The sequence below is a fragment of the Leguminivora glycinivorella genome, chromosome 3 (genome assembly GCF_023078275.1).
Source record: "Leguminivora glycinivorella isolate SPB_JAAS2020 chromosome 3, LegGlyc_1.1, whole genome shotgun sequence".
In the NCBI taxonomy this organism is placed as follows: Eukaryota; Metazoa; Arthropoda; class Insecta; order Lepidoptera; family Tortricidae; genus Leguminivora; species Leguminivora glycinivorella.
The window spans coordinates 2,445,444-2,459,517 of record NC_062973.1 but is presented as its reverse complement, the minus strand read 5'-3'; the positions used below and the strand labels follow the sequence as shown (position 1 = coordinate 2,459,517).

The 14,074-nt window shown below is 38.1% G+C and overlaps 1 protein-coding gene across 1 annotated transcript in view; it reads left to right on the top strand.

The window, feature by feature from the left end:
* LOC125242606 (angiotensin-converting enzyme-like) overlaps positions 1 to 14,074 on the top strand; it is a 274,968-nt gene that overhangs the window by 19,854 nt on the left and 241,040 nt on the right. The window contains exons 2-7 of the mRNA XM_048151399.1: positions 5,632 to 5,790; positions 6,600 to 6,840; positions 8,548 to 8,630; positions 8,898 to 9,104; positions 9,750 to 9,919; positions 11,252 to 11,376. Of these exons, the coding sequence (XP_048007356.1) occupies positions 5,632 to 5,790; positions 6,600 to 6,840; positions 8,548 to 8,630; positions 8,898 to 9,104; positions 9,750 to 9,919; positions 11,252 to 11,376 (985 nt within the window). The remainder of the gene's footprint in view (positions 1 to 5,631; positions 5,791 to 6,599; positions 6,841 to 8,547; positions 8,631 to 8,897; positions 9,105 to 9,749; positions 9,920 to 11,251; positions 11,377 to 14,074) is intronic.

The window sequence follows — 14,074 nt, the reverse complement described above, 5'->3', positions numbered from 1 at the left end:
AAATCTCAATTCATCAAAAAAAATATTGGTAACAAAATAGGAATAAAAAGACAAATTTAACTTTTTCCTTATTTTTTGTACAAACTTTTTGAGAACTGCTGCTCTACACATATTTTATAGGTAGAAGTCTACGAAAACGTAAAAAAATATCTTGTGAAATATAATTGCATCAATACTAAAATTACATGGTTAAGAACTTATGAACACTTCAGGGCCAGATACACATTTTCTATCGCAGTAATAATATCAGTATGTATGTATTAGGGTCGTTAGCTAGCTTCAGATGCACGAAGGGCAAACTGCTTAGATATAGGACCTCTGTTTTGTGACATACTTCGACTCGGGAATGACAACGTGATTTTTCTTATGTCTGTTACCTTCCGTGAACCTTTCTCACTTGGTCTCATCGGAAGATCAGCGCTGGAAGTCACCTCGCTGAGATGATATGAGGCCAGTTCATGGAACTTCATTCCTTTCTATATCTGTTATTCCCAAATAAATATTTATTCTATTTTCACGTTTCACGATATGCCTTGAGTTCCATTTTTGGAAACGCCATTTATCTCAGTTAATTAAGTATTTTGCCAATCTAAACCGTCACGGTTATTAAACAAAAGATTAAAGTTTAATTGATAATATGCTTTAAGATGCCATTTGTATGCATAATCTGTTTAAGACAATAGTTCAGGAAAACCATGAGATAATGATGTCAGCACTAACTTTAAATTATCAGTTGAATTGAAAAGTTTTTATCTGAAGCTATGAGAACAAATGGTATCTTTTAGGTATCGTACAGCGATGTAATTACCTACTTAGGTTTGAATTACTTTTGCAATGAAGATGACTTTGCAAAACATCATCTTTTGCTATAGCACACCTCGGACACTGGCGATCAAATATATGAAAGAGGCGCACTCCTAGCATACAGTCTAAGCTCGTGTAGGTGAACGCGTACTAAGTATGCTTGTATGAGTGAAATATGACAGGTTGACTGTTCGCGTTTTTGACAGGCGGTAACTGTGAAGTAACCGAGAGGGGGTGGGCGGCACTTTCAGCGGGGAGCGGGAGTGGCCATACTGTACGATAGTACTATTTATTATACTGTGGCTATAGTCTAAGAGGTCCTAATTCATCATCCGCAATAGGGATAGCCGTTAGTATTTCAGATGAAAAAGTCCTTATCTCAGATACTCGTTTCGGAAATAATTATACCTACTCTGTTCTTTTTGAAATCATGGTACCAGTTCTACTTTAAACCCTGAAAATTGTTGTAAATAGACATGATTGACATGAATCTACGCACTGACACACATAGCAATCCATGTGCATTAGTAGGCTTAGCACATGATTGCTGCGAGAATATGTCGCCGCGAGATAGATGACACGTCTTCTGCTAACTGTATTAGTATTAATGACATAAGTACGGGTAGTCTATCTCGCGGTGACATACTCTCGCGGCAATCATGTGCTAACCCTGCTGTTCAAAGATTTAAGGACAATTTTCTGACATCCAGCCTTTTTCCATGACCAGTAGTAATGATAGTCATCTAAGGACTGACTCACACCGTACTTAGATTACCATCTTGACTCACCGCGGCTGTCCAAAATCAAAGCCTAGCAAGTGCATTTACCGAAATTTTACAGGAGAGGCAAACAAAGATTTTGTTAAAAAAAATTAGTACCAAAGAACTTTTTCTCACAAGACTTGGTTTTATATAAAGAAGTATAATTTGCTTTACAAGACAAACTGTTGAAACTAAATGTATGTGTCTATTTAGAACTTTTATGTGCCTTACTAACAATTAATTACAAAAAAATAATAGTATTGTTTCGTCAATTACAAAACAAAAAGCTAGCAAGTGGTCTTACTAAGTATTTTAAATGGTTAATTTTCGCATTATCCCGGCATTTGCCACGGTATTTGCCACGGCTCATAAGAGCCTGAGGTCCACTTTGACAACTAATCGCAAGATTTGGCGTAGGAACTAGTTTTTACAAATGCGGCTGCCATCTTACCTTCCAACCCGAAGGGTAAGTAGGCCTTATTGGACTTAGTCCGGTTTCCTCACGTTTTTTCCTTTACCGAAAAGGGACTAGCAAATATCAAAATGTCGTTTCGTGTCTGATCACATTATAATATTTGTTTGATGGGATCATAATAACAAAAGAATTAATTTTATGCATAAAACAAAAATCAGTCACCGGGTAAACAATAGGCTACTTGACCCTTTTTATAGTTTGTCTTATAGCATTACTTACTATCCAATTAACGGAAACAAAATATCACTATATTTTATTATGGCTTATAAACCGCAAAAAAATATTTTTAAAGAATACGTTTACGTAATATTTCAGGCAAAAACAACATCAGCCATGTCATCTATAAATTTTCTGTGAATGAAGTAATTCAGTGCGAAAACAACACTTTCTGACAATTTAAGTACGAGGCATAAAGGTATTATGTAATGTCAGCGATTGATTTGACATGAATTCTATGAGGTCACTACACGGCCGACAGAGTTTTCGGTGGCCAAAAAAAATTTATTCACATTTTTGAATTAAAAATACGTAGACATCGTACACATTTAATAGGTACCCAAAATATTACAGAAGACAATTATTTATTGCGCCAAATTAGATATGAGTCTAGTAGCCTATTCGCCTCCAGTTTAAAGATCATCCGAAAGGTCATTAATTTGCAATCGACTCCAAAAATCACGCCTTGTTTCTGGCATTAAAGGCACTAATTTTGCAACTAGAGTGTCCTTTTTTTAACACGATAGTTTCATATGTAACACACGCCATATACTGCACATCAACAACCTGTTACAAGCACTAGGTACTACTGGCAGTTATTCCTTTAGGTAGATTGGAAAGGCATAATTGTTAGAACTATTTTAAGTTGCTCCTATCGTCAAATATATATAAGTAGGTTAAGAAGGTACCTACGTAAAATAGATCGCAAAAATAATGTTAAAAAGCATTCCGAATGTTAATACCTCGATCCAAGCCCCATTAAAACATCACAAATAAAAAACCACAATTCAGCACCACAAACACTTTTGCGATCGCCACACACAATATTAAATAAGTATAATATCACGGGCTAAAACAACGAACATAATGAGAATGACTATCTAAAAGCAGCTGCTAAAATTCGTCTCCATCGATCACTTTTATTCATCATGCGTCCGCGCAGCAGCGCAAAGTACGACAAACTAGAAACTTCAGGTTGAAACTCGTTCCCTAAATTCGGATCCCGAACGGAACAAACGCGGACGGGGCGCGGGAACGGCGACCGTTTGAATTCAAACTTCACTCATTACTGACTTGCTATGTTTTATTTATTGTTATATTTGAATTCCTTGTTCAACCCTTCGGCAATTTTTTAAATTTAAAACCTAGTATGGGACAATTCCATATTCAAAAACCTAGTATGTTCCGTTTACAAACTCAGAAACCTAGTATAGCATGCACTTACTAGGTTTTTGGACTTGAAAATGTTACTTACTAGGATTTTGATTTTGATATTTGCATGTAAGATATGCACTTGCTAGGTTTAGAGGGTTCCGTAACTTTGATTCTAATTGAGATAGAAATACAGGTGTTTTTGCATTAGACGCAGCTCAAAATTTGAGGCTGATTGATTAAAAAAACGTATTTTGACAAAAAATGTCCCTTGCTAGGTTTTGATTTTGGACAGCCGACCGGTCAAAACAACTTTATCATTAAAAAAATTAATTGCATTGTTGCAAGTGCCATCCATCTTGCTGTGAATACTGTGATTCATTTTTCTTTTTTTGTGTGTGTGCTTGAAGTTTCGTTAGGACGGTCATCATTATTAATCAAAGTTGAAGTAGGTAGTAAAATTTAATAATGACAATAAGGAACTTTGTTTTTTACATGATGAACAACCCAGAAGCAAAACTGATTGTACTGCGATAGAAATATTTGCCGGATAAATTGAGAACTCGCTATCTCCTGCGCTTTTATAATTAATTGGAAATCTCACGAAAATCTGTAGAATCATAGAAAATGGAATAAGTGAGTAGGATGCGCACCAGCAGAGTTTGAGGTACAGTTAGCTCCAAAGAAACAGAAAAATGAGTAAGTACACAAAGATCTTAGCGAATAGTATTTCTGACTATGCCCGTAATTTAATCCGATCCAAGCGAGACCGTAACAAACCTACGGAGTCCGGTGTCAGAAAAAAAGGAAGATACGCACTTGACATTATTCAAAAACATATTATATTAAACATATTAACAAAAGGGTGCAACGACTACCATCAACCTACCTGTTTGACAGCGGCTGCCAGGTCTTAGGGACCAAAAAAAGGTAGGCAACTGAGGTGCTGCATAATGTGTATAGAGTACACTTTCTACTGGAGTTTGTTTCATTTGGTAAACACGTCGGCGAAATTAGTTAAAAATATTAATTTTTCAAAGATTTTTAAAAAATATTCTTGACCACTTTTATTGAGGTTGCCATAGTAAGACATGTTCAGAAACTTATTTTATTTAATAAAATATTATTTTCATCTGGTTAACACGTCGGTGAAGATCGAGCTTAAGTACGGATCTTAGACTAATATTACGTGACAATTTTGTTGAATCCAATAACCTCCAAATCAGTCATGAAACTTCACAAACCCAGTTGTTTTTAGCAGCTGCGGTCCACGTTTCTAACATAACCTACCCACGCCACTTAACACTTAGCTTCTTTCAATGCCACGCTTTTCCTGACACCTCCTTATACAGCTGTCATAAACGCCCGCTATTTTGGGCAGGATTTCATGCTCCTCACCGAGTGACGGTGACACGTACGTTGACAAGCTCGTCACGGCCAGTCATTGTTGGGTGGCCGTGACACCGTGGATATAGTTTTTATTGTAAATTGTAACGCGGTGATGCAAAGAGCCTTCTAGATTATGTGTAAAGGGCAAAGATGGACCTTAACTTGACACGTGCTAATTCCTTTTCTGAATTACAAAACTGCATTAAGAATGACGATAAGTCATAAATTATTTCTGACATGATACAAGGAAACGGCTTGAATTAATGCAAAATTGTGATTAGGTAAATAGTTCAATAATGACATGTTATTGATGTAAAGCAAATTCCCTTCGCATTTTCACGGGAAGGTACGAACGTGTCATGCTCTTTCAGTTAGCCAAGAAGTGCATAGACTGAATCAGCACGACAAAGATGAATGTTTCTGAGAAAATACTATGGAACACTATAATTATTATGGCTGTACCTACATATGGTACTTAACTACATAAATTCACGCCTGTATTGCCAAAAGGAAAAAAAAAACAAATGACACTGCATGTATCTGTAGGTATTGCTTTATCTCCAAAAGTTCTTAAAAGACAAAGCAGTTAAGTCATTTTCATAGTTCTTTAAGGAAGATCTTTCTTCATTCGCTTGCCCTTATTCCAATTATTTGGGATCGGCGCAGCATGCCCTTCAGAATTCCATATCTCCCTATTGCCTGTCATCATCAAGTCATCATCCACTTACTCTCGTTTCATATACATCTCTCACACAGTCAACACATCTTTTCTTTGGTTTTCCTCTCCCGTTTATTTATAAGAAATATCTTTAAAAAACTTTATTTATTTTCCAGTTGGACGCCCAACAGCGCTACACACTCTTCCAGCGAGGCCTCTGGGAGACGGCCCAACAGATACCAAAAGGGGGCATCAGGGATTTCCCCACATACCGGCAGTTGAGACTGCTGTCCATCATAGGACCTGCGGCTTTGCCACCTGATCAACTCGATAGGGTAAGTTATTTCTTGCCCAAAACCTTCCTTTGGAATTTTCGTGCGAAGTGTCGCATTTTTATTTCGTTTGATTCTCTTCTAGTTTTAGACATAATATCAGTTAAATTATTACGTTTTTGTAATTTTTTTGTGACTGTAAAAATTGCTAAATTATACTGCCCATCCAAGCACAACTATTGAAAAAGTAGTCTATTAGTTTACTGTAAATACTTTATCTTTACTCAACAACTTCAAATATTTTATGCAATTTGAATACGTTGTTCTTATCATTTATAGGGATAAAGAAACTAAAATAGCCTTTTCAGGCATTGTACTGAAAATGCGCTATTTCTACGATGTATCGCAATCCTGATATGTCGTGTGAGAACACGACACAAATAAATCTTAAAAAAAAGTCGCCAGCGTTCGGTCACTAGTTACGTCAACCAGACGCTTCGAGATTTCTATAGAAAAAACTCATTATATCCTACATTCTCTTCATCTCTCTCTCTCTCGTGCCTTATCCTTACATTTGGGGCCTACTTCGCCAGGACGCTCTGTTCCGGTTGGTCTCTGATGTGATATTCGCATCTTTCATTGTATCTTTGTTTGTTACGGTAAAAATATTAACAGCATTCAAAAGCAATTCAATGAGAAGGCACACTGACATTTTATCCCGCCAGGCGGCGCCTGTGCAAGTGTCTAGGCATGTCACTGTCATTCTTTATCTGTGCAATAGACTAATAAGGTGGCGCCACCTGTTATAACCTTTGAGTGTGCCTCCTCATTTCATTGAACTACACATAACTTTTCCGTTTAAATTTTTTCAGTACAACCGCCTCATCAATGACATGCTAGCTGTCTACAATAACGCTGAAATCTGCGCCTACAACGAGCCCTTCAAATGCGGACTCCATCTCCAACCAGAGCTCCAGCACATCATGTCACACTCCAGAGACTGGGACGAGTTGCAACATGTCTGGACTGAGTGGAGAAGGAACACTGGAAGAAGGATTAGAGACCTTTATGAACAGTTGGTGGAACTTACGAACCATGCTGCAAAATTGAACAGTAAGTAATCAAAAGTTTCTTCAATTGTAACATATTTTATTAGAGCTTCAGGGGCCCGTTTCTCGAAGGTACAAGATACAATTTACAAGTGGTTGTCGATGTCTTTGTCTAATATGACAAGTTGGAAAGAGACTTCCGCTTGTAACTTTCAGTTTTGAGAAACGGGCCCCTGAACATCATGTCGCACACCAGAGATTGGGACGAGTTGCAACATCTGGACTGACTGAAAAGGAAACACTGAGAGAAGGATCAGGGACCTTTATGAGCAGTTGGTTGAGCTTACAGATCATGCTGCTATACTTAACAGTAAGTTTCTAAAATACATTTGTCTATCCAGGACCCCCCGGAGCCTGGGTTGGGCATACAAATGAGGTATCTTTTCAAAAGGTCTTATTTCTATAAGTCAACAAGGTTTATTTCTCTAAGAGGACATAGATATAACCTCTGTTGACTTACATAAATAAGTCCTTTTGAAAAGACAGTCCTCAAATAAACCACGAGATATACCACTTACCTATACATATAAAAACGCAATTTGCACTTATTTTACCTATTAGAGCGACCTAATACTTAAGTGACTATGTGGTACATTTTGCTTGAAAACTACGTGCCTTCTTGCTCGTGTGCAGTTTGTAAACAGAACAGATTAAATAAATAAATAAATATTATTAGGACATTCTTACACAGATTGAATGAGTCCCACGGTAAGCTCAAGAAGGCTTGTGTTGCAGGTACTCAGACAATGATGTATATAATATAAAAATACTTATATACATAGAAAACATCCATGACTCAGGAACAAATATCTATGCTCATCACACAAATAAATGCCCTTACCGGGATTCGAACACGGGACCGCGGCGTAACAGGCAGGGTCACTACGCGCTAGGCCAGACCAGTCGTCAATTATTATTACGTGTGATACATGATAAATTTATAGGACAATTTATATGATAAATTAAATAAATAGTCACTATAAGATGCCTGTCTATTAAACGATAGCTGTAATGCGTGATTTACTGTTATTAAAGTGATAAATTATGTATTGGTATTTTTTTCTTGGAAATATTTGTAATATGTGCAAACTACACAAAACTTATTTTGTATGCAATGATCGTCCGCTACCGAGTTAGATAAGTATTTCAATTACAATCCGATGTTTTTAAATATATGTGGTGAACATATTGCGGTAACTTTTCTGGTAGGCGCATTACTTTTTATAATTTACCTATTATAATAATATGTACCATTACTGTAATTTTAATCCCCATGTATGACTGTGTCTGTGAGTTATTATGTTCACCGCGACATTAGTTTCTACTTGTTTTAACTTCTTAGCTTTAGTGTCAAGTTTCAGTGCAAACTTGAGCATTTCATGTGCTTTGCCTACACTTTATAAGAATGCAGGCGTGAGCTTATGCATTATACCGGCCGACGACCGGTCTGGTTCAGTCGGTAGTGACCCTGCCTGCTAAGCCGCGGTTCTGGGTTCGAATCCCGGTAAGGGCATTTATTTATGTGATGAGCACAGATATTTTGTTCCATGTTTTCTATGTATATAAGTATATATTTATCTATTATGTATATCGTCGCCTAGTACCCATAGTATAAGCTTTGCTTAGTTTGGGGCTAAGTTGATCTGTGTAAGGTGTCCCGTCCCCAATATTTATTTTATATGTGTACAATAATATTTCCATTATTTTCCAGATTTCACGGATGCCTCGGCTTACTGGATGTTCCCCTACGAATCCCAGAACATGAGACAGGAAGTCGATGAAGTTTGGGAACAGGTAAAATATCATTTTGGGATATTTTAGAGTTTAATAGGGCACAATTACAAGTTCAGTAACAGAACAAGTTACAAGCAATACAGAAGAAGCAATATGCCATTTAAAAATATTGATGAATTATTCATAATCGTAACTGTGTACAGTTATGATTGTGCGATTATCTCAGAATTTCCTGATAGGTAAATCGCTGTTATGTTTCGATAGGTATGTTATCATTTAATGTTGTTAGATTTTTTTGGTTAAACATTTTTGGTAAACACTTTCCAGATTAAACCTCTCTACGAAGTCCTCCACGCCTACGTCCGCCGTCGTCTTCGAGAGGCGTACGGCCCCGAGCGAATCTCCCGTTCGGCCCCCATCCCAGCACACATACTTGGAGACATGTGGGGACAGAGCTGGGCTGGCATCGTCCCTTTCACACTGCCGTACCCTGGAAAGAACCTGCTAGATATTTCAGCTGAGATGAATCAACAGGTATGTTAACTTAGTGAGGTCTACTTACCACCCCGAGCGTGTCTTCCATTAAATGTATATTCTAGCTCATATTCTCGAAGACATGTGGGAACAGAGCTGGGCTACCGTAGCCAGGAAGGAACTTGCTAGATTTGTCAGCTGAGATGAATCAACAGGTATGTAATCTTAGCGAGGCTCTACCACCTCGAGCGCGTCTTCCATTGGACCTCTATCCTAGATCACATTCTTGGGGACATGGGGAGATAGAGCTTGGCTGGCATCGTGCCTTTCACACTACTGTGCCCAGGAAAGAACCTGCTGGATTTTTCAGCTGAGATGAATCAACAGGTACAACAAATTAGGCTGTAAAAAATGCTGAGAATCATGAATCTTTTCACATCCTGTCTGTTTATCCGTTGTAAAAACAGTATATACTCGTAGTGAAATATTGTTGCAAAGTGGTTTGGCAAAAGATATGTAATAAGGTTAAGCTTTACGTTCCGAATAAACATTTTTTTTTACCTGTCGATTTTCTGAACTTTGTCGTTATTCTCTTAGAAAAATCGCGGGTCTGTATTGATTTCGCAGATAAATCCCGAACAATGCTTGCCTCTCGTGTAATCTTCTAGTACAATTATTAATAAAAATAATGTAATCAAATTTCAGGGCTACACCCCACTGACGATGTTCCAACTGGCCGAAGAGTTCTTCGTCTCCATGAACATGTCCGCCATGCCAGCAGACTTCTGGCCCCTGAGCGTGATAGAACAGCCCCCAGACCGTCATATCCACTGCCAGCCTTCAGCCTGGGACTTCTGCAATAGACATGACTACCGGTAAGTCGTCTAAACTTGTCACAATCTATTTCTTAGCATCGTCTTGAGTGGATCTTGCCTCTGCACTGGGTATGTCAGCAGCCAAATTATCTCTTTTGCTTCTCATGAATTCATTCAATCATTATCATTCATTCATTTATTAAATTTTCCACGTTAGACATGTTTACAATACCACCACTGCTGATCCTTAAGTAACATCGAGACCATCTAATCCACTGTCCGTGTCGATTAAATCCAACTACATAGCAAGAATATGTGGAAATGGAAAATTAAATAGTTATTTGTTTTACAAGGGGACAAAGTTGTTGTTTAACCGCACGTGCCAGTATTGATACCCGAGCAAGCGAAAGATTCCAATATTGAACCGCGAGCGTAGCGAGAGGTTCAAAAAGTAGAATCTTGAGCGTTGCGAGGGTTTCAAGGCACGAAGGTTAAACAAACTTTGCCACCGAGTGAAACACAAAATTTTTCACCACACCAACACGAACAAAATACTGGCTATAAAATATCAAACTAAATCAAATAATCCATCAATCTATTCAATATTTATGATTCAAAATCATCATTTATAGGTAAATTCTACCAGCCAGCTTAAGACATCAAGTTAAAATTTGTATGAAATTACTTTGCACTCTTGTGGATAAAATGCAATTTTGCCATCTGTTTTCGAATAGCAAAGTAAACCTTTATTATTTACCAGTAAAGTTGGTGTGGTGAAAACATTTTTATTACCAGTATAAAAGCAGCAAAAATAACAAAGAGTCGAACGAAGCTATCCAAATTAATAGATGTAATTGATATCAGAATGATTTTTGAAGCATTATTTATTTTTATATCCGTAACATCCGTGAATGGACACTGGACAGGAACCGTAGATGGGCGTTTTCCAAATTAAATCCCGAAATGGGTCCTAATTTTTTTTTCCTTTTACGTCACGATTTTAGTATGAACTTTCTACGAGCGTGACGTATTGGAAACTCGAATTTTGTACGGAAAATTTGGGACACATTTTTTATCGTGATCGAATCAACTCGTGATTCTGAGAAGAATGAGCCCAAACACGTCCAGATCTGGTGAAATTCGATATTTGGGATTTAATTTGGAAAACGCCCAGATGCCGATAAGCCATTCAACCTCGCCAAAGATAGGGCAAAATGTGCGAAGCTGACTGCTAACCTTCTACTTTACTTTCTTCTCTCTCTCTGCTTTCTTCTACTAGTTGAAGAGGCACTTGAGAAGAAGAATATATATTTTTTTTAATCGGAAATATCTTGCAAATTGTACAAATATTAGCTTCTAATTTTATCTTCATAATTTATCTTTATGTTACAGCATCAAAATGTGCACCCACGTGGACATGAAAGACTTAATCACCGCCCACCACGAGATGGCGCACATCCAGTATTTCCTGGCATACAGGAACCAGCCCAAGGTGTTCAGGGACGGGGCTAACCCAGGTTAGTCTTATTATAGTCTTGTCAACCGGATTATGACAGTAGCTAAGAACAGCAAACTAAAGTATGGTATCCCTATGCCCTTTGAAACGAACAAAAAACAGGAATGTACGTTGGACAGCCGCAGACTCAATCATTTTAACCACTGAAACATTGTTATGTTAGCCTGACACGGTATTAATTTTTAGTCAAAATTGACTAATCAAAGACGCACACATCCCCAGTGTTGAAGGCCTCGATTTTTAAAATTTGCCGCCTTATTTAGTGACAAGATACGATTGATCATCTATGCTATTTGTATCTGAGGAAACTAAGAAGACGAATGGGTATGTGGGGCAAGCAAAAGCATGAATGACAGACGCAAACGTTAGCACATTATTTACAACGATTTGAGGAATAAAAAATAAACGTATGTAAATTCATAGACAATTATAAATATGTGTAATCAACGATACATTCGATAATGTTATCTAATTGTGTTTGAATATGTTTATATGCGCGAAAGCCTTTCATAATTATATGACGCCTATGAACTTGCGACGGCAAGTGCAAACGCAACTCAACATTGCTAAGACAGTTTTCTCAGGCGTTTAGATTACATAAACATGATGAGAATAAATATTAAAAATTGTATCCATAGCTTTTGCCGTTTAATGGTAAGCTCGCGTTATAAAGAGACAAAACGTCTATTCGTCGCTCCGTTTTGCCGTGAAAGACGGACTAACAAACAGACACATACTTACACTTTCCCATTTATAATATTAGTACAAAGCACAGGTACAAAGTAATTGGGTAGTACCAAGGTGTGGAATTTATAGGATGTCTTGTGTTTCGTGACCGTGCAAAATAGTAAAAATTCAAACAGCAACATTATTTATTCGAACATTCAACACATCATTTGAACTAACAAGACCAACGCCATAATAACGACTGCCAACCCATGTTCTGCCCCGTGGTTGCAAAGATCAGTATCGCAGGAACAGTAGGTGACAAACAGGTCCCCGTTGCCAGGCTTGCGTTGGCAGTTCTTCTCGTTTGGACCGTCTTCGATGTAGCCGCATTGACGAACTACTCGAACTTTGCCGTAGACTGTAATAGAAATATTATAAAGTTTAGCCACTTTTCTGCCAAAAACAGACTATGAAATTAGTCTTATGCTGAAGTTTTGAAAAGTGACCTGTATTTAGTTATCACACATTTGCTTGTACAAGACGTAATTGACTAATTAAAGCATTCTATGCACTTTAGAGTCATATTCGACAGTAAAAAAACATGTTTTTAAATATGACAACGACCTGGCCGCTCCCGGGGCCTGGGCCCTGCCGCCGCTTCTAAAAGTACGTGGCATGGCTAGCGCCCGCGCGCGTTTCCAGCGCCGCGCGCCGCCCAATTGGTCGCCCTAGACCATTGTCGTGGCAAGGCCGTATGTTTTTATGACTATCAGCCATAAGCGTTTAGGTCACAGACATTTCGCACATAAGTTCCGAAAAACTAATGGTCCGAGCCGGGGTTGGAACCCGCGACCTGTGGATCGAAACGAAAGCCGCGTGCTCTTACCGCTCTACGTCACCAGCGCTTTTATATTTTACTATTCTAGTATTCTATTAATATTATTAGCGAGGAGGTTGACCACAACCAGGCTAAAAAGGGCGATATTATATTAGGTGTACAAAGTAAATACTCACTCTCCATCTTAATAGATCTGCAGATGGTCGGTTCAGACACGTTTATATGGTCAGGGGGGTCACGAAGCGAACAGTTGACCACCCCGAGGCTGAAGGGGTCAAACTCCTCCCCACATCGGGGGTCAAACGCGCTGTTACAGTCGTAGCAGAAGATGGAAGACGCTGGAAATAAAAAAACAATAACAATAATTATACTCTTTCTAGCTTTTGCCTACAAAATTCCCCCATTTTAGTTACTGTCACTCTCCATCACTTCAACTATCTCCACTTAAAAACTCACGTTAATTTGTCGCTCCGTTTTGCCGTGAAAGACGGACAAACAAACACACACATTTTCCCATTTATAATATTAGTATGGATATATTGTAATGTGTTACTGTAGTGATGTTTATTAAAGCCAAGTTCAACCGCGCATGTCGATATTCTGAAACTACGTTAGTAGGGCTTCGTTCGGGTCACCCTTACTCTGCACGGTGACCTGATATCGAATATCAATTGTTAAAAAATTTTGTTTCAATGTTTTTGTGTTGATACATATTATTATTTGATATACCGGGGTCTTGGTATACTCTTGGGTCGACGTCCGTTTTTCGTCACGTACCTAAATTTGTCCGATTCTGTTTTCGTCAGCCATTCTTCATTCGTCAACTTAGTCTGCAGTCATTATCGTCTTTGACCATAATGAGTTGACCTTTTTCTTATTTTGACTCAATAGTTTTTCGACATTTCGTATTTGGTCATATTCTAAGTTCGTACCGACCTAAGACTACTAAAAAAAACGAAAAACATAGATTTAACAGCTAACGGATTAAGATAGAGATGAACAACGAAATTGACCGTAGTTGAGAAAGACCATGGACGATCGTGACGAATAAAGAATGGCTGACGAAAGCAGAATTTGACAAATTTTGGGACGTGACGAAAAACGAACGTATCGACCCAAGAGTATACCGGGTCTTTGGGTGCCAAAATGGACAAAACTTTTTATTAAGTACCTCTACATGTCAAGGTAACAT